This window comes from Euphorbia lathyris, chromosome 6, assembly GCF_963576675.1.
Source record: "Euphorbia lathyris chromosome 6, ddEupLath1.1, whole genome shotgun sequence".
Classification (NCBI taxonomy): Eukaryota; Viridiplantae; Streptophyta; class Magnoliopsida; order Malpighiales; family Euphorbiaceae; genus Euphorbia; species Euphorbia lathyris.
In genome coordinates this window covers 40,611,368-40,633,278 of record NC_088915.1, presented here as the reverse complement: position 1 = coordinate 40,633,278, position 21,911 = coordinate 40,611,368, and the positions used below count along the sequence as shown (strand labels likewise).

The following is a 21,911-nucleotide window of genomic DNA, read 5'->3' as shown; positions in this document are numbered from 1 at the left end:
GATTACATATGTCCCCCTTTTGGTTCTGAATTCTTACAGGATTTAGTGAAACATGTGAGGGGTGAAAAAAGGATCCCTTCGGCCTTCGACTTGCATTGTTTTTGTCTTTAATCGTATTTTCCATTACATATGTGTCATCTTACGCTTTCTTTGGGGTAAGCTAGCACATTAAGATTAAATGGGATTGGTGATTCCGAGTCGGTTGAATGGCCCAAAGAAGGGCTACAGATCATCAGGCAAAGGCTTGAAAGATACAAGATTGCGGGTAAATGGAGAGCTAGAATGATGATGGTTGGATACATTTTTTATTCGATGAGTCCTAATGTCTTAGATATGATACGGAAAGCCATAAAACAGTAGCATAAAAATAATATGATTTGGAAACCCATAAAATGGTAATATAAAAGTATGCGAGGGAGAGGGATAAAATAGGGAGAGAGAAAAGTTAATTTGTTGAAAATGGAGTCAAAGCTAAAAGAGTGGGTCGATAATTATAACAACCACAAGTATAATAAATTGTAAAATTCAATAATTTTTATGATGCATTTTTTAGGTTACCATGCCGTAAAAACGAGCTAATTGGCCATAAATGTGATTTACCCCGTGTCTTCTTCATAAAGGCAAATTATTAGAATCATCCGGTTCTCCATGTCATTCGGAGAACCTTCCATACATATTTTGACACGTGTAACATGGACCTACACATATTGTAAGAGCCACGCTATTTTAATTATTACATAAGGTCACAATACACGTGTCCAAATATGAATTAGTGATCCTTCCAATGACATGGAACACCGGGTGCTTAATATAAGAACTACTCAACAAATATGGAATAAAATCTCTACATTTTTTCCAACCACCGCACTATTTTGACAATTTTGCCCTCCTCATAATTTAAACTCAAAAACTCAAAAATCTCAAATCCTCTCAAATCCTCTCTACCTTTTTGGTTTTTCAAAAAACCCGACCTAAAACAACATGCCACCAAAGGCAGGAGCGGGTAAAGGCTTCATGAAATCTCCGGTAAGTTTTTTTTTTTAAAATTACTCAGAAATCACGGGTTCCGCCTCCGAATCGGAGGCGGAACCCGTATGAATATACACTAAACGGAATCGCCGTGCCGTTTCCACCACGGGTGGAATGGACGAACTGCCCCTTCCACCCGTGGTGGAAACGGCACGGCCGTTCGTTCCACCGTAAGGTGGAACAAACGGCGCCCTCGTTCCACTGTACGATGGAACGAAAGGCGCAATCGTTCCACCATACAGTGGAACGAGAGCCATGCTCGTTCCGCCTTAAGGCGGAACGAGCGGCGCATCCGTTCCATCGTACGGTGGAACGGTGCGCGCTGCCCGTTTCGCCTTACGGCGGAACGAGAACGGCGCCTAGGTCGGCCCTATGGCCGACACGAGCGCCGCAACCGTTCGGCCCAGTTGCCGGACGGTTGCGGCGGTCTGTTTAGGCAAAATTCGGCCCGAAATTTTGTTTTTTTTAAATAAGTTCGTTCGACCTGGCCTATGGCAATGCCCAAGTATTAAAAAAACCGAAAAACGAGAAATTGAGTATATTTAAATAAAAATGCGTTATTTGCATATATATATGTAAAATGTTTTTGGTTTGTACAGGCTGATATTGCTGAGGCCCGTTCTGGAAAGACACATACAAGGTCACGTGTTGTGACTGCCTCTGCCCAGAGGGAACGGGCAGACCAGATATTGATGGGGGATGCCCAGAGGGCACAGCCTGAGGAGATGGCAGATGCTGTAAAGATGGACGTACCTGACTCTATGCCTCCTCAGAGTTCATCCTCTGTGCTAGTACCTACTAAGACCATACCGAGGGGTCGTGACGGACATTTTGCTTCCACAGCAGGGTCGTCTTCGGGTGAGAAATTTAAATTTACTTATTATTATGTGATTTATTCTTGATTATTATAAAATATACGAATATAACAAATGAGTTTACTGTAATTTCAGGTAGCAGCAAGCGCTCGAGGAGTTATGTAGAGGATGACTGGATCGTGAAGACCCCGGTTCCTGGGGGTCCATCTGATGGTCTTGTGATCCCAAGCTTCCTGGGACATGTTGTCAATGCTATCTAGAGCGGGAAGGATAGGGGCCTCCTCAGGTGTCAGACACGATCATTATACTGTGGGAAGCTGTGTGTATGGTACGGTGGTGCTTCTAAGCAGATCCAGAACCGTATAGAGTCAACTGGATTGTCCCATTTACCCAATATCATGTATGGCCATATCGATGCGCCCCTGATTGCGGCTTTTGTGGAGCGGTGGCAGCCAGACACGTCATCATTTCACATGTCGTTTGGTGAGATGAGCATTATGTTGCATGATGTGTGGCAGATTTTGCGCATCCCCATCGATGGGGCTATGGTGACTACTGATGCGAGTGTTGAGGAGCTTCAGTCTTGTGTGATGGAGTTGTTTGGTATGACTTGGGAGGAGTTGCAGCAGGGTCACTACACGGAAGCCACAATTTCCATCACCGACTACGTCGCAATATGTTTCAACGTAGGGCTTAATGATCCCAATTATTTTGTCAGAATGAACGAAATCATTAACTTCATACGTATTTCCATCTGCATTTAGTGAAATAAGATATTGTAAACCGCACATAACTTATGTTAAGTGTAAATGAATTAGATATTGTAAAACTGTATTACCTGAGGATGCAAAATTATGGACAGATGATGAAGAGCTTTTCCTACCACTTCTACCACGGCTCATAGACGAACTACTAGAACGAGCACGTCCACGCCGAGTTTCGTTGTACTCCCAAGCACTAGGCATATGTTTTGTAGATTTACCCGCCTTCGGCCGTCCTCGAACGTTAATTTTCACATCAGGTTCGGTGTAATGTGCTTGATCAGGGTGTAGTTGATCATGTATAAGTATTGAAATGTTTCGCAGCAAGGCTGGGTCACCTTTAGAGACCTGGTCGACTAAGGATTTAAAATATCTCTGATCCTCTGTCTGATCAGGACACCCTTCAGTTTCATGAGTCTGACCATAATTAATCAAAAGTGTTCTCTAGAACACATGAACCCTCTCAACACTGATCATATCACCAGACTCATAAGCTTGTTTGATCTCGCATGCACATGGTATCTGATGAGAGGTTCTCAATACACATCCACAACGCGCATTCACTTCATGGCTCAAACTTCTCATGCGAGCTAACTCAACATTGATCAGTTGCATGCAGTAGTGTGAGACTTTGCATACCAGGTGGTTAAAGGGGAATCCGGAGTAAGAGACTCCTTTACGAAGCCTGGACTGCTCAAGCATGTACCTAATAAGAACATAAACATACTATCAGTTGACTGAGATTTACAAATACATGATAAGAATACAAACATCTTCCAATAGAACCTATTGAAAATACCTGATATGAGTTGCCTGGGCTTCTATCTGCTTATGAACCTTTTGCCATACTGTATCCAGCGATCCTGTGGATGTATTGAGCTATTGCTTTAGACTCGCATGTTCGCTCTCCACACGACAAGTGGTTGTGTTGCCAAAATGTAAGAAATTTTTCGTCCATGCAATAACAAACTTCTCCTTATGCACCAACCACGTCTCCTCAACGTACGAGATAAGAGTTTGGTACCTGCTCATCGAATCCTGCATCTTGCCCAGATTTTCCTCGTACTCCGCAATGGATAAAGATTCAATTAATGTTCTCCATTTTCCATTCTTGAATTTACCGGCAATTGATTTGTCTCCCATAATTCTGTACGCCCGATCTTCTACATCCTTGTTTATATGCCAGGTGCATAGCAAATGTGCTGTATGTGGGAAAACCTCCAGAATCGGTTTCAACAACCCCAATTCCCTATCACTGACGATAACAGTCGGGTTGAGATCAAACCCAATCAAAACCCTCAGCCGCTGCAAGACCCAACGGTAACTTCCTTCAGTCTCATCTTTAATGATGGCATATGCGATCTTGAAATTGTTATTGCAAGGCGTCATCCCAACAATTTCAACAAATGGCATTTTATACTTGTTGGTTTTGTACGTGGAATCAATGCCGATGTACCAGTGATAAGTCCTGAATAAATCTACTGATTCTGGATGTGCCATAAACACATGTGTAATCACGCTGGAATCACCCTCAGTTTGCGTATAATGAGCATACTTGTTCTCGAGAGCGATATGATAGAACTGACTAGCCAAGTCTCTACCTTCAAACCCATCATTCCTCATCTTATCTCTATAGTTGTAGACGTGTTTAATTGTTGGGTGGTCTTTAGGATGCATTTTCTTTAACGGTTGCTAAAATAGCACAAGGCTTTGCTTGAGCCGAACTCATATCACGAACGATTAATTTAGATGCAATACTGAGTCCGCTCATCCGCCGACTTCCGTATGGATACACACGTAACGAATGATTATGCTGACCAGTTAATCCAGCCTCAGCCTTTATCCCCCAACCAGTAAGGTCTGACCGTTGATAGGCTTTAATCTCAAATTTACACCTGCACGCTTTAGTTTTCGTTTTTCGTATTAACCATGCGTCATCTGTTTTCCCTCTGTAGCGTTCACCCCGTGAACATCTCAATTGCTTTTGCTTTCCACCATTTTTATGCGAAGATATTGTAATCTCAAACCCAATTCGAATAGCTACCTGTTTTGCCCAAGTAACAGCATCTTCACACGAAGCGAAAACGGTGTCCGTTATAAAACGAGAACTGTAATCAATGTCGTCCGGTTGCCAATCTTCTAACGGTTCCTGAATATATAAAAAATGGATAATATGTATTAACAATACGCACAAAAATGTTAAAAAATGGCATTCGGTTGCATAATAGGTATTAACAATACATGTAAAAATTTAAAAATATAAATTTAGGGCTTAGTCGGGTTAAAAATTACAATTCCGAGCTTGTTCGAGCCTCGTATAGGCTAAACGGATAGGCTGCCCGGTTAAAATGCAAAAAATTGGGCAAATTATGCCTAAAGGGGCAGCCTGCCCGTTCCACCGTACGTGGGAACGGGCAGGTCACGCCGCTCGTCCGACGGCGGAACGAGCGGCATGCGCTGCTCGTTCCGCAGGCCGAACGGGCAGCGCGCTCTGCTCGTTCGGCTGGTGGAACGAGCGGCACATGCCAAACGAGCGGTGCATGCCGCTCGTCCGCACGGCCAAACGGGCAGTTCGTCCGTTCGGCCGTGCGGACGAGCAGCATCCGGCGCCCGTTTAGGCCAAATCCAATTAAAAAAAAATTTAAAATTTAATAAACGAAATTTTAATTTAAATTTATATCGTAGGATTACCTCGTGTACGAAATCATGGTCTTCGGGAATGCTCGGGTCCATTTTCGTCCAATTAGGGTTTTTAGGCTTGGGAGAGAAAGAGAGGAAAAAAAAGTTTTGGTTTTTGAGTTTAAATTATGAAGAGAGCATAATTGTCAAAATAGTGCGGTGGTTGGAAAAAATATTGCGCTATATAGCAATACCTTTTTGTAACTATCCCATCTTCAATATCCGTACATCTTGGCCTTAAATAAATACAAGGCATTTTAGGTGATTTTCTTCGAAATAATATTCTTTTCTTTGAGCTCAAGACGCAAAGAGCCCGGGGAGGTCTTTGAGATTTCCCAGAGAAGAATCAAAGGTCCGTGCGAAACCTCTTCCATGGCCGCTTTAGAGTATCTGGAATCTCTGCGCAACCAACATCCTGAACTTGCTGACTGGTACAATTCTCTTGGAGAGCTGTACCAGAAGAAGCTCTGGCATCAGCTTACTTTGAAGCTCGAGCATTTCGTTGCTCTCGCTGTCTTCCAGGTCTGACTTCATGTCAAATTCGACGGTTTTGGTTCTCTTTTATATTTTTCATATATGCATCTACATGCGAGCATTTCTTTTGAATTTCATGCACTCAGGGTCTTGGAGATCTTTATACGAGTAGATTTATATACGTTTTCAGAAAGGAGTTTGGATATTCATCTGGAAGAGTTGGGGAAATTTGGGTTAGTTTGCATGGAACGGTGAATGTAGATTCTAATGTATAATTAGGGTTTTCATAAGTTCTGGAAGGTTGGATTCAAAGACTAGAAGGTAATTTACGATACAACTAGGTGTTGTAATCCATTGTCGTTAACTACTAGCCATCTAACACTTCAACTGATGCAATTAGGCGGGATCTTGATAGTCTTCAACTTATCGACTCCAACAATTTGTATTGAATGTTATAGAGTTTATTCTTGTGATAGTTAATTAAGCCTTTGTTTGGGAGTTTGGAGGTTAATGGAGGTGAGAGTTAAAGGAGGTAATGGAAAGGGAAGGGAAGCGATGGAATGGAAAGTTAAAAGTTAACCTTGTTTGGGAGTTTATAGGATGTAAATGAGGTTAAATGTTTAACCTTGTTTGGGAGTTTAAATATGGAGGGGAAGGAAGGTTAAATTTACACTGCAGAGACAAGAAATTTTAAAAAAGTTTACGTTGGAGGTTAGAGGAAGTAAAGATTTAGCCCCATTAACCTCCATTTACTCTTAAAAAATAACTCCCAAACAAGGTTAACTTAATACTTAACCTTCCATTACTCCCATTTACTCCCATTAACCTCCTCCCAAACAAGGGCTAAGAGAATACAGTTTTAATGACATGGCAAGATATAATGTAATTATGTATCATAAATGTTACTTTAGGTTTCGATTAGTATGCTAATTCATGAAAAATAGATTTTAATGCATGTATGACCTTCTTCTTGAATTGCACATAGTCTTTCAAGGATTTCACTTTTTTACCTTTTGCCGCATCTGCATGATATTTTATCCCATTCTGTTTACTGATAGAGTTGGTTGTCAGAGTTTAAAAAGTTAATGCTTGCTTAGTATGTGTTTGTATTTGGATTTCTGTCCCATTCTACTTCTTCTCGTAAGTGTTTTGCATGCGATACTTCACTATTAGTGTGCCCCCCCACTCTGCTCTAGCGTTATATGATAGAGTTGTTTTTAGATATAACAGTAATGCTTTTCGTTTTGTATTATATTCTATTTCAGGCTGGAGATGCCCTGATACAGTTCTATGATAATTTCATTTCGGATTTTGAGACCAAAATTAATCTTCTCAAGCTTGCGCATCTTGCGGTTATAGTCTCTCGGCAGTATAAAGAGAAAGAAGCTGCAATAAAATATCTTGAAGGGGTGATTGAGAAGCTTCAAGCAACTAGGGAACAACGGAATGAAGAGCCAATTCTTTACATAAAGATGCAATTAGCTCTTTTGAAGCTTGAGCAAGGGGATCAAAAGGAAGCCAAAAAGCTTCTAGAAGATGGAAAAATTACATTGGACAGTATGACTGATATAGATCCATCTGTCTATGCCAGTTGCTATTGGGTTTCATCTCAGTACCATAAGTATTGCCAAGAATTTGCTGAGTTTTACAAAAGTGCTCTTCTCTATCTGGCATACACGTCTGTTGAATCCCTATCGGATTCATTTAAACTGGTAAATACTTGTATTTGAGTCTATATTTCAAGACTAGTGCTATGTTCGTTGGGGAGGATGGATAGATGGAGGCTGGAAAACACAAATTTCAGAAATTGCATTCAGACTAATTTTTCTTTTCTAAATGGGCTCCTTGAAATTTGTATTTTTACCTCCCTCCATTCTCTCTAACAAAAACACCATAAAAACATATTACTGTATTTCTTTGTGTGTTTTGTTTCCCTGATGATGTAACTTGCAATAATTTATTTGTAGACTAAGATTCCTTCTTCTTGTACTTCCTTTTTTCTCCATATCGGAGTGCTGGAGTTGGACCTTTTATTGTGTTTTTCATAAATACTGTCTTTTTAAAGTAAAATATGCTCTTGGCCTTAGCCATGGAATAAAATAATGAATTTGTTGGAAAGAACCAATTTCATGTTGCAATCAAGATATGGTAGTGATGCATATATGTGTTTCCATGTGTTGTAAATACATTGTCTGGCAGTGTTGTAAATATTGGAGAGGAGGAGAATGTCACTCCTAGGGTTTAACATAGTTTCTCCAATATTGCAAATATTGGGCCAGTTTCTGCTTGCACATACTACAATGCGTAGTTTAATGGTGGATGAATTTAATAATTCGAGGTTTTAAATACATGCATGATGCATTAATGCAGCCTTTCAGCAAGGACATTAATGTTCCAATATTTATCAATAGAAAACTTAGTGTTTTTAAGACTTAGACTGGAGATTAATATAAAGGTCCCTCTAAATGGAAATTCACGATTATTGCATCAATGAATACGGATTTGCTATTGTTGCCACTACAAGTGAATTATTATGATATACTAAATTCCATATGTATAGGAGTTTAATTATTTCTTTTTGCATTGTTGTTTATGTATTGACAATTTGAATGTCTAATTGCCCATTTCAGGATTTGGCTTTTGATCTTTCTCTTTCAGCTCTTCTGGGAGATAACATCTACAACTTTGGAGAACTGCTTGCTCATCCTATTGTAAGAATCCAAGACATTTGTTCATTTTCTTAATGGTTTGACAATTTAACATCTTTGTGGTTGGTCATTTGAATTCCCTTCCTTGCCAATAGGAGTTTCTTTTATCTTAGATAGTTGATTCTCCTCACATTGCTAAATTATTGTAGATGTTATTATACTTTTAATTTTGAAATTTAAATGTCACTTGCTACAACTATTCTTGATTGAAAAGTTTAACTTAGATAATTGAAATTAGTTTAGTATTTTCTTTATTTTAAAGCTAGGAAGCACCGATAGATACTCATACAAGTACGAGTATGGGCACGGGTATGACAAACGCATTTAAAAAAACATGAGATACGAGTACGATGGGGACTGATAAAGAACGGGCCACTAATGTTTTAGATCAAGGCCATCAAGGGCCCAAGGAAGGGAAGGTCTACACTAGGAGGAATAAAATACAAAAGTGTTTGCTGTTGGAAAATGCTGGAAAATGCTGCTTTTCCAAAAAGCAGAGATTCTCTGCTTTTGTAAAAGGCTACTTTTCACGGGTAAACGACAAACAGGAGAGCACCAACCAAACACTTAAAACTCCCTCTTTTGAAGTGAAAAGGCAAACATGAGCATGAAAAGGAGTTTCCAAACACCCCCTTAATTAGTGAGGTAGGGGTGAGCTGTAGCTAGTTATTTTGAGAATTGAGCTCGATGGTAAAATGGGGTTTATGTTGGGGTTTAAGAGGAGGCTGTAGAGAAGGGTTTAGGATATTGAAGATTATGATAATATTACTGTTTGGCTGCTTTGCAGAGGCTCTGCCATAATTTGGGTAGAGAAGGGGATTAAGCTTGGTTAATCCATTTATCTTTTCATTATGTTATTCATATTTTCCTTTCTACTTTTATCAAGCAAATACTATTATTCCTTCCTACTCCTTATATTTAGTGAGTTTGTTGTTTATACTAACCTGTTGAAGAGTTCTGTGTTGATTCTCTATTAAATTGTCCGACCTGCCGGATACATTATAGGGAAGCCTGCTGAGTTGGTGGTTCAGGTGAGAATAGAGGGTCAAGAAGAAGGGCTGGAGAACATGGAGACACAGATGCATAACCTTACTAAGTCGGTCACCAGACAAACAATAGCGGAAAATGCTAACCGCGATGCCAAGCTTGGTGGCATTCAACATGATTTGGTGGAGATGCGGGAGCTGTTGACTGGCATGGTGAAGCAGTTGGGCAAGCGATCCATGGGAGAGGCAATAGATGATCCAAAAAATCTGAGCATCAGTCGACCACCTGTTACTCAGGAACATCCTGTTGAGACCCAAGGGCGATTCTACTAACACAATCCCTTCTAGCAGAATTATCAACCGAGTTCTATGGGATTAACACTCTGTCCTAACCATTTCAATGATTCTAGTTTCACTTTACAGAAGGTGAAACTCCCCCCACCTTATGTAGATCTGACCCCGAGGGTGGATTACTAAAGTATTGTATTTCAGCGTCAACAACACCCCTAACCATTGCCGTTTGGCCCATGCACAAATGTGTATGGAAGGTGCCACTATTCATTGGTTTTCAATTCGTTTGAGTGGACAACCACGCATTGATTGGGATCTCTTCAAGATGGAATTGATGGCTCGGTTCAGTAGCGTCACACTCTAGAACGCGCAAGAGGAATTGGCTGCCTTACAGCAGACGGGAATGATGACCGGATACATCGATGCGTTTGAATTAATCGCGTCGCAATTGACTACACAACTAGCAGAAGACTTTCTAGGTTTGTTCATCAATGGGTTGCGCAAAGAAATCAAGGGATGGGTAAGAATCATGCAACCGGCATCGCGAGTGGAGGCTATGCGATTACCCAGGGATGTGGAAACTTCTAATTTAGCACTAGCAGCGATGTTAGCTAACAAGATGGTGTTACCATCTTACTCAGAGGGCAATGGAGGTAATTCTCATCATATTTCTTTTAGTTTGTGTGGTACCCACAATCACGTGAATTTTCAAAGTGGGATAAAAAAAGAAAAATGGTGGAAGTGGTGGGTATGACCCATGAAAATTTTGGGGATCTAATTCCCAAGGTTCTCATGGAGATCGTAATCCAGCAATTGATACCGCCAAATTGGTTGATCGATCTCGTATTGACTAGCAGATTTCGACGAGAGAGATGGAAGAATAACGACGTCGCAGTCTCTGTTTTAAGTGCGGCCTTAAATATAGTCCTCAGCATCGTTGCACAGAGGGTAGTCTCTATTTAGTTATCGTTGAGGAGGTTGAATCGGAGGAAGACGAAACCAAAAAATTTGTAGATGATGCGGAACCTGAAATCGAGGAAGTAGAGTGTCGCCTACTGGAATACAACATCTCTGGTATCTCTGTTTCATTTGTTAACACCATTAAATTAAAAGAGGAACTATAAGGAATCCCTATCTTGTTAATGGTGGAATGTGGAGCCACTCATAATTTTGTTTCCGGCCGTCTGGTATGCGAACACGAACTGGGACTTCATTGCGTTCCAATTCCTGTTAGCATTCAATTGGGAGATGGTCATCGCATAGTGGTCACACAATCAAGTCCGAATATCTCCCTGCATTTGGGATCCATGGAATGCATTGTTGATGCTTTGGTGTTTGAGCCTAGACATGGTATTGGGTATGGCGTGGTTACGAACGTTGGGTGTAGTGACATGACTGGCAAAACACTTGAGCCATAGGGCTGCAAGCTATGAAGCACAGACTCTTCCCTGGGGTTGTCGTGGCCATGTCGGACTCGTTGGATTCGAGGACTCGATAGGGACTCGGCGGTAACGCGGTGGTGGCATGGGACTCGGATGGGACTCGGTAGTGACATGGTAGGGACTCAGCTAATGGTGAAAATATGTAAAAGTTTAGGGGTTTTTTTTTTTTAAATCTTTTAAAACCTATGGTTCAATTACAAAATTTGACAAAAAAACCTAAACTACATCTAATTCTCACTTGTGTATCGCGATTATAAACGCTTAGGGCTTCTTTCTCTTCCATCTTCGATTTGTTTTGCAATTTACGATTCTTAGCGATTCTCCTGCAATTTCATCTTCTTTCTTCATCTTCTTTCTTGTTGTTGTCTTGTCTGATTTCATCCGCACCAAAATCATTGCGATTAGAGAATGACTTATTTGTGATTTAGCAAGTTTTTTTATATATTTTATATCTAATATATATATATATATATATATATATATATATAATTATTTAAAATTTGCCGTGTCGCGCCGCACCTGTGTCTCATATTTTCTAAAATTGTCGTCTGCCGTGTCCGCACTCGAGTCGGCGCTGCAAGAGCTTAAGCAGGCTGTTGACTCTTTAGATATGTGGTTATAGGGGATGAGAGGGCAACTTCTTCACGTTGATACGACTACTTCTCCATGTTTGATTGCGACCCAGGAGCTCGAACTAAATCGAGTTTGACAGCGTTACATGGTGTTTCAAAATCCAGGTCTCCCTTCTCACAGGGAATACCATGCTATCAATTTAGGTCCAGTTAGTGTTCGTCCTCACATGGGATAATCCGTCCCACTCAAAGCGCATATTCTGAATTGATTCTGCTGGTAAAAAAGAAAGATGCAACTTGGCGTTTGTGTATTGATTATCGAGATCTGAATAAGGTCACTGTTCCTTATAAATATCCTATCCCAATCATTGAGGAGCTGTTAGTTGAATTGTATAACTCAAAAATACCAAGGTTGTAAAAGACGTTAGACACTAGTCGGACGGACAAGGCCCTTGAGGATTAATCAGAGATTAGTTAGATTTGTATTATTTATTTGTTAATCAACAAATTGTTATATAAATTCAATTAAAATATATATACTACCGAGAAATAATAATATAAAATTATTTGATATAGAAAAACACATCTATTTATACCATATATCTTAAAAAATGTGCAAACATCAACATTTCAACAACAATATCATTGAAACAACTCAAAAGTGAATTAAAATAAAGCAAAAGAAAAATTCATAATGAAAAACACTTTTGCTTTAGGAGCTAAAAAACGTCCAGAGGGACTAATCGGAGAAAATCGGGGTGAATTCTCAATTTCAAGCGCCTAGGCGGGGCTCGGCGGTCCAAGCGGCCTTGTTTTGAATAAAATGAGGGAAAACCGACTAAGGTGGTTAGGTGGTTTGGCCATGTAAGACGAAGAGCGCTTGTTGCGCCGGTTAGAAGGATTGAAGAGTGGCAAACGGATGCAATGGTGAGGGGTAGGGAAGGTCTAAGTGAACTTGGAAGAGAGTGATTAAGAGTGATATGAGTTTATTGGGGATTGAGGAAAATATGGTAGTGGATAGGACAGAGTGGAGGGAGAGAATTTATGTCGCTGACACGACTTGATTTCACGGTTTCGTATGACGGTTCATGTTAGCCGACCCCGAATCATTTCGGGACTAAGGCTTTGTTGTTGTATCATGTTTATGAGGTTCTGCATGTCCTACGCACCCATGGTTTCAAGGCTAATTTTAAGAAGTGTTCTTTTGGCAAGTGAGAGGTTGAATATTTAGGGCATGTTGTTTCAGATTTGGGAGTTGCTATGGACCCCAAAAAGTAATTGCTGTTCAACAGTGTCCGTTCTACAAAATGTTAAGGGTGTGCGAGGGTTTTTGGGTTTGACTGGGTATTATTGAAAAGTCATCGAGCATTACGGGAAGATTGCTTGACCTCTAACAGAGCTGACAAAGAAAAAAAATTTCCATTGGAATGCCAATTCCCAGTTAGCTTTTAAAACCCTCAAGGAAAAACTCATTACAGCCCCTGTGTTAGCTCTTCCCGACTTTACAAAATCTTCCACTGTTGATTGTGATGCTTCCAGGGCAGGAATCGAAGTTGTTTTATTGAGAACAAACAGCCTGTGGCATATTTCAGCTGTCAAAAAGGACGTTAACCAAGTCTACGTATGAGAAAGAGTTAATGGCGTTAATTTTGGCTATTCATGATTGGCGGCCCTACCTTCTTGGTCAGAGGTTTGTTGTATGCACAGATCACAAGAGCCTTTGTCATTTATTACAACAAAGGTGACAACGACGGATCAACAGAACTTTCTGGCAAAATTAATGGGCTATCAGTTTGATATCCAGTATAATCGTTGTCGAATGTCATGGCTGGTAAGGTTTTTAGATTTTAGATTTGTCCTTAGCTAAACCAAAGAGGCTGGTAGTGGCTGATTTGAGTTTTCTGTTTTGCTATCTCAATCGAATAGTATGTATAGTTAGGTTAGTGTTTTAGCTTCTAGATTTCGATTTTTTTTCATACAAATAAAAGGGGAGTCAACTGCTAGTTTTTTTTAATATTTCTTTTATATATCAATCCCTTTTTTTGTAAAGTTACTTAAAAAAAATACTATATTTTTTACCTAATTAACTCATAATCTGTGTCCCCAAAGTGTCCCCCTGTCCCCGTGTGTCCCATATTAAAAAATGAGGGGACAGTTATTTGGCGTGTTCTGTACGTTAAACTCTTAGAAGTTTCCCCTTTTATTTGTTAAAAAAGAAAGAACTCAAAGTCTAGAAGTTAAAACACTAACCTAACTGCACATAGTATTCGATTGAGATAACAAAACAGAAAACTCAAATCATCCACTACCAGCCCCTTTCATTTAGTTGAGGACAAATCTAAAATCTAAAAACCTTACCAGCCATGACATTCGACAATGATTAATTGGTGGGTTGCGATTCAAACCCATCCGACAATGAATTGTGAATGTTATTTATTGTTTATATATCTTTTAATTTTTTCACAATATATATATATATATATATATATATATATATATATATATATAAAATTTGGTGTGTCCCTAATAGGTAAACAACTGAGAACTCTTCAACAGGTTAGTATAAACAAGAAACTCACGAAATATAAGGGTTGGGAATGGAATAGTGGTATTTGATTGATAAAAGTAGAAAGGAAAATATAAATAACATGAATGAAAAGACAAATGGATTAGGCCAAGCTTAATCCCCTTCTCTACCCAAATAATGGCAGCAAAGCAGCCAAACGGTAATATTATCATAATCTTCAATGCCCTAAATCCTTCTCTACAGCCTCCTCTTAAACCCCATTTCAATTCTCAAAATAACCAACTACCCTTACTAGCCAGCTCACCCCTACCTCACTAACTAATTATGTGACTATCACTTTTGTACTTTATTCCTCCTAGTGTAGACCTTCCATTCCTTGGGCCCTTGATGGCCTTGATCTAAAACATTAGTGGTCCATTCTCTATCAATATCCCCATCCTGTTGAGAAGTCTTGTCCTCAAGACTAAGACCTGGAAACTCGGAGTCTATGGTGAATTCATCTTCCCATGTAGCATTGTCAGTAGGTTGATCCTTCCATTGAATAGGCCACTGCGACACTGTGTCTACATGTTTCTAAACAACTCTTTTAGCAAGGACAGATTCAGGAACCGTGATGGGAGGAGAGTCAAGTACCAACTCTGGAGGAAGAGAAGTAGCAGCAGGGGGCTGTCCATGAGCAGGATTCAGCAGGGAAACATGGATGTATCTTGCTCGAAGGAGGCAACTGGAGGCGATATGCGACGCTGCCCACCTTGGCTGTGACCTGGTAATGACTATAAAAGCGAGGGGCAAGTTTGAGACAAATCCGGCGTACCGCAGACTGTTGTTGATGGGGGCGAAGTTTTAAGAAAACCCAATCACCCACCTCAAAAGTGACATGGCGGCGTTTCTTATCGGCAAGCAGTTTCATCTGTTGTTGGGATTGCTAGAGATGGCGATTTAATTGCTGAAGCGCTTCATCCCGATCTTGTAATTCCCGAGCAACAGCCTCCACCCGTAATTCCCCGGGAATGAACTGAGTGACAACAGGAAGACGTCGACCATAAACAGCCTCAAAAGGCGTAATACCAGTAGACACATGATAGGTTATGTTGTACTAATATTCCGCCCAAGCAAGCCAAGTATACCACGTCTTAGGCTGTTCAGCAGCAAAACAGCGTAAATAGGACTGCAAACAGTGGTTGATGACCTCTGTTTGCCCACCGGACTCAGGGTGATATGCCGAAAAAAGATGCAACCTCGTCCCTTGAAGCTGAAACAGTTCCTGCCAAAATTTACTGATGAACAGAAGGTCACGATTACTGACAATCGAGCTGGGAATTATGTGGAGGCAGACGATCTCTGTGACAAAAAGTGCAGCAATAGTACGGGCTGTATAAGGATGCTTGATAGCGATAAAATGACTGTATTTCATCAACCGGTCCACCACGACCATGATTGCCTCAATACCCGGAATGACCCCAGTAGGAGTGTTATGAAACTCACTGATAAGTGTGGGGATACACGAAGAGGTAGGATTTTTAGATTTTAGATTTGTCATGGCTGGTAAGGTTTTAGATTGTCCTTAGCTAAATCGAAGGGGCTGGTAGTGGCTGATTTGAGTTTTCTGTTTTGCTATCTCAATTGAATACTATGTGTAGTTAGGGGGAATTTATAGGAGGGTCCCGGATCTCCAACTCAATTAAGGACCCTCCATAGAAATACTGCCAAGTGTCTTTTATTAATCCCAATCACAATTAATAAAAATCATTAATCATTAAACAAACCGTCTTCTTTCTCTATCCTTTTTTACGCAGCCACTGCCTTTCCATCTTCTAGAACCACCATTCTCCATCTGTTTGTCACCGCCTTCGCCGCTGCTCTTCACTGTCGATTTCGGCTCTGATCTTTTCAAAGAAACTCAATTAAGCTCTCAACAAAACACCTAATGAATTTTTCACTCCAAATAATAACCCAATTAAATAAGGAACAAAGCAATTAAGGATCAAAGACCCTTCCACTTTGGGAGCTTTGTGTATTAATCCTGAATTTTCAATTCTAGTACTAAGCCTCTGAATCCCCTAATTTTTTTTTTTGTATATCTAAATCAATTTTCACGGTTTTATATGATGGTTCATGTTAGCCGACCCCGAATCATTTCGGGACTAAGGCTTTGTTGTTGTTGTTGTTGTTGTTATATCTAAATCAGAGAAATCCAATAATTTATTGCTGAGTCGAAGAATTATTTATCTGTAAATGGACAATCAGAAAATTGAAAAGCTCTATAGTTAAAAGAAGCATATATTAATTAGGTGTTGTTCATATTCTGCTTAAATTGAATTTTGGTATAAGTGGAAGAGAGGGGAGGGGCTGTGGAACAAACAGAAGGATAGAGAAAGAAGAAGTACGGAACTGTTTGTTTAATGATTAATAATTTTTATTAATTGTGATTGGGATTAATAAAAGACACTTGGCAGTATTTGTATGGAGGGTCCTTAATTGAGTTGGAGATCCGGGACCCTCCTATAAATTCCCGTAGTTAGGTTAGTGTTTTAACTTCTAGATTTTGATTTCTTTTTTTTTTTTTTTTACAAATAAAAGGGCAGTCGACTGCTAGTTCTTTCTTTAGTTTTTTTAATATTTCTTTATATATCAATCCCTTTTTTTGTAAAGTTACTTAAAAAAATTCTATATTTTTTTACCTAATCAACTCATAATCTGTGTCCCCGAAGTGTCCCCCAGTTCCCGCGTGTCCCATATTAAAAAATAATAAAAAATGAGGGGACAGTTATTTGGCGTGTTCTGTATGTTAAACTCTTAGAAGTTTCGGTGGTTCATAGTTTTAAAGTCATATATAGTTTCTCCAAATTTGGTGGCCAATTTCTTTTGTGAGGATATTAATTGTCAAACAATAAATTGTAATACTTTATGTTAAACTCTGGATTTTTAAATAGTAGATTTCTAAGTCTTAAGTTCAACATTTCTGATATTTGTTAGTATGGAGATTGGGATCTAATTCCCCAAGGGGAATGGAGTTTAATTCGTGCTCCATCTTTAATCTGATGAAACATTAGAGCTTGGCATCACCCTTTCTTATTTCGATTTCCATTTTACTGCCTTCTGATTTTTGACAAACAAAATAATCTCTATGTCCATTACTGAAATTTCTGAATACAAATGTCTTAGGTATTATATATGCATCTGAACTCTAGTTCCTCTAGAGACTAGAATATTAGGAATTCTTATAAGCTCCTTCATAAATCCTTGCTAGTTTTCTGGTTGGAAAGTCTTTGTTTTTTTTCCTTTTTTTTCCCTGCAAGTGATTTAAAATCTAGTTCCTTATACTTGTGTGGCATTTATCTTCAATATTATGTTTGGAATGATCTCCCAATTAATCTTTCAACAGATAAAGAGTCTTCTGGGAACACCAGTTGAGTGGCTTTACTATATCCTTCAGGCATTTAATCTTGGTGATCTTATTCGCTACCAAGAATTGTGCCGTGTGCATAACGCATCTTTGAGGGCTCAGCCAGCATTGGTTGAGAATGAACAGAAGCTATTGGAAAAGATTAACATCCTTTGCTTGATGGAAATCATCTTTAGGTATCTGTACATTTATAGATATCTTTCTTGACATTGTTTACTTACTATTTTCTGAACTACATGTGAGTGAAATAAGACATGCTTCTTTACAGCCGTCCTTCTGAAGATCGAACTATTCCATTAAATGTCATTGCTGCCCGTACAAAACTTTCTATTGAGGATGTGGAGCATCTAGTCATGAAGAGTCTTTCTGTAAGTCTTCTCTCGTGATATTTGACATGATGCTATAATATGTGTACAATTTTCATCCTTCACTTGATGGTTGAAAATAAAAAAGAGTAGAATTTTAAGTCATACCTGGTGCTCCCTTTTCAACTAGAAGGATATTTTCTTGCATGCATACAACTGTATACACTTATAGTATGACCACTTGTTTAAATATGGAGGGAACTGTTATGGATATAATATTAAAAAAATCGTGCATAGGTTTGCAGCCATTACTGGTTAGAGTTGGACAAAGGAATTGGCATCTGGCACCATAAATATAATATTGGTGGGGAAGAGCAGCGCTGGAGATTTATATGCATACATGTTGTGACATGGGAGTGGTGAATGCAGTTATTGTCTAAGTTTGTAGAACGCTGAAAGATTATTCTCCTTAGTTTTAGAGTATATATATAATATGCATTAGTAAAACAGTGTAGTATGGGTATGGATTAAAGAAATCATGAAGCCCTGAGAACAGGCAGTGAGAAAATCTTTTGGCACTTCGCACTTTCTAAGAGGGAAACTGGTTTGGCAGGAACGAAGCTTTAGCTCAATTTATCTGCCTTTGCTATGCTGTTGATAACATAATGGATCTTACTGATTCTCCACTTCTTAGTTCAGAGTTCAATGTTTAAAGAAGAGCTCTAATCCCGTGTTACATGTATTGCCAGCACCAATGATATGGGACATAGAATCTTATGTATCAACCTTAGCACTATTTTAGAGCATCTTAGATTTTTAAGCTTTAAAATTGAAATTATGTTTACCATATTATATATATGCACAAGTCAATATAGAACGTGCATACAGAAAGAGTTATACTGATTTTACCTTGTACTTCACTAAATTCAGTACTCAGGTTGGAACTTGGAAGGTGATTAATCCACTGGAACATTAATAATGATAAAGAAATGTAAAAGCCAGTAGTTTTGGACTACCTATTGAACGCCCCTGTCACATATGTCACGGACCGCATAATTTCCCCACTCCGGGCCAATTTGGATAGGCAACGGGCCCGTGGCAGCAAGGCATTTTGCCGATGCCTGCCAGGCGCAGAGACCCATAGTGTGTCTTACGCCGAGTCTGGGCCCTGGGGGAGTGGACATTGCCTTGTTCCATTCACCACTACCCCCAAAATGGAGGTTAGGCATAACCAATGGCTCCCAAATTTTGCACACCTTAATTATTTGTCTAAAGAAGGCTAGAAGAATCTAGAAGGCACGGGATAAGTCTTCAGATTTGGAGAATTGGCTAAGAGGTTCTAAATCCTCACAGATTTAACCTCAGTTAGATGCCTATGGGCCAGGAAGCTGCCAGACTGCCCAGCAACTGCCCAGAAGTTTCCGGAAACGCCCAGCATTGCCCAAGCAGTGCCCAGCAGTGTCTAGAAGTGCCCAAATTAGTCTAACTTAGTTTATCCTAGAACTTTCTAGATTAAATTGCCTTGTAAATATCTAGAAACTTCCTTAGGGATTGGAGGCCTATAAATAAGAGTGAGGGGTCATTTGTAAATTCAATTCCAAACTCTCCAAGCTCTCAAGCATACTTGTAAAGCATTCTTTGTGTAATACAACACTTGTTTCTTGTTAATTTAATTCGCTAAGGTAACATCCGCTTGCTAAGGTGAATCGAGGGAAGGCTAACTAGTAGTTTCAGGGAGAAATCACTAGTGCCGCACGGACAGCAATTGACTGAGGAATTGTGTCCGTGACACATATCAGCAACGGGAAAAAGTCTAAGGACTGACTCTGGAATTTTCCTATTGCAAATTCTATTTTGATTATTTGATTATTTGTGTTTCCTATATAGTTCTATTCTGTTATTTCGTGGGTTGCGTTTCCTATATAGTAGTATTAGCAAGTTAGTGGGATGTCAGCTGACCTTGTAACTGCCTTCTTCTCCTATTTAGGAGGAATTGCTGTAGGTATTGGTTATCAATTAGTTAATGAAGTATTTCCTTTATTCCTAAATTCTTCTCCCTTCCCTCTTCTTTCTTTCTATCTCTTCCTACGATTCTAATTTCTTAAGTCAGATTTTAGTTTGTAACAGCCCCCTAGAATTTTCTTGTTTATTTTGCATGAACCTTCCAAATTTACATGTTTAAGTGGAAGGTAGTCGTAGAACTTCCTTGAGGTTGTTTTTTGATTTTTTGTATGTCTTTAATTTCCAACAGTTCAGTTTATTCAATCCGACAATGTTTGAAAAACAATAATAAGATTTGTTAGCATAATTATGACGATGCACATAGAAAACCTTAATTAGGGTGTATGTTTGTGACTGGAAAACTTGCATTGTGAAGAGTTTTTTTTTTTTTTTGAACAGGTTCATCTTATTGAGGGAATAATGGATCAAGTTGAGGGAACAGTATACGTGTCATGGGTGCAGCCAAGAGTTCTGGGGATTCCACAGATCAAATCCTTACGAGATAGACTAGACAATTGGTTGGGTAAAGTACACACTGCTTTATTATCTGTTGAAGCTGAAACACCTGATCTAGTGCCAGCATTGTGATTGATTCTCTTTGTTTTTGCTTTTTTTTGGGGTCTCTCCCCATGGTAACAAAATTCTCAATGGAAACTAGAGAAAAGGGTTTTTGAGGTTTATTCTGGAAGTACTTGTACCCCTTCAGTTTAAAAGGCACTATTTTTATTCACTGAATTAAATTGTCTGTTTGTTAGAAAAACATTATGTGCATTGCTGCTCATTAACAAACTTTTGAGGTTAATACTTTGGATTAACTTGTAGAGTTTACAGGCTTTTTAGATATTTATGGTTTGAATCTTAAATGACATTTCCACAAGTGCATTTATCTTTTATGACATTGCATTAGTGGAGCCTAATATCTAGTTAAATTTGTCCATGATAGCATTTTGAGAGGTCCATGATAACATGCTATCATTTGAAAGCAACAGCTGTATGAAAACATTTGAATGCGAAAAGGAAAAAGGTCTGTCTTTCAACGCCAGATCAATTTAGAACATTTATACTGTTCAGTAACTCTGTTTTCAATACAAGATTGAGTTCATTTTACCCAATTAATTAATTTGTTCATTTCTCTCCATTTTCAATGAAAAATTCAGTTTATTTTTACTTTAAAATAGTTGCTTTTATTTAGACTAGAAGCAGGAACCTTTGCCACCAGTTGAAGTTTCTACTGCAACTAACTAAAATGGTATCAAAATTCATTTCTTACCTGCTAGAAGCAGGAACCTTTGCCACCAGTTGAAGTTTCTACTGCAACTAACTAAATGAAAATGCACAAGGTAATTTATTCACGTTTTAGTTTCATTGTGCAAGGAAATTTCTGCAGTTTAATACATCAATAGTTCCTGCACTTCGCTCAAAAAGCTTATTCACCCTTTGAGTTTATACAGGCTGTGGCTGAGAGAAGCTTTGGATAAAATTAGAGGTTTAATAGTGATGTCTTCAAACAACAAATTAAGCTCAATATTCATTAATTTGAAGCCCTTATGGAATGATATGGATGGCGTTAAGTTACAACATGTGATAAACAATATTTCAGGATATATACGAGTAACAATTTACTCTTGCAAAGACGACCATATGAAAACTGACCAACTCCGTGAGATTCTTAGATCGTGGTTCCTTCTTAAGGAGACTCTAATTCTTAGGTTCATAAAATAGGGTCTGTAAGTTCCGAGGCTCGTCAATTCCTATGGTTTCTGGGTTGTCAATTCCGATAAGGCAACATCTATATGAATCCTAATGGATTTTGGAGTTTGTAATCAACATACATAATAATCAATTATGAGAATCAAAGCAAGGAATAAACATTAACAAGTATAGTGAAATTGAAAACCGTAAATCATATATTATT

At 39.0% G+C, this 21,911-nt stretch overlaps 1 protein-coding gene across 1 annotated transcript; it reads left to right on the top strand.

Annotated features, from left to right (window-relative positions):
- Positions 1–5,562: 5,562 nt before the first annotated feature.
- On the top strand, positions 5,563–20,894 carry LOC136233433 (26S proteasome non-ATPase regulatory subunit 13 homolog B-like). The gene is made up of 6 exons (XM_066023086.1): positions 5,563–5,806; positions 7,024–7,470; positions 8,389–8,469; positions 17,670–17,866; positions 17,959–18,058; positions 20,396–20,894. Exons 1-6 carry the CDS (start codon positions 5,657–5,659, stop codon positions 20,582–20,584), a joined length of 1,164 nt encoding a protein of 387 aa, XP_065879158.1. The 5' UTR covers positions 5,563–5,656; the 3' UTR covers positions 20,585–20,894.
- Positions 20,895–21,911: the final 1,017 nt, after the last annotated feature.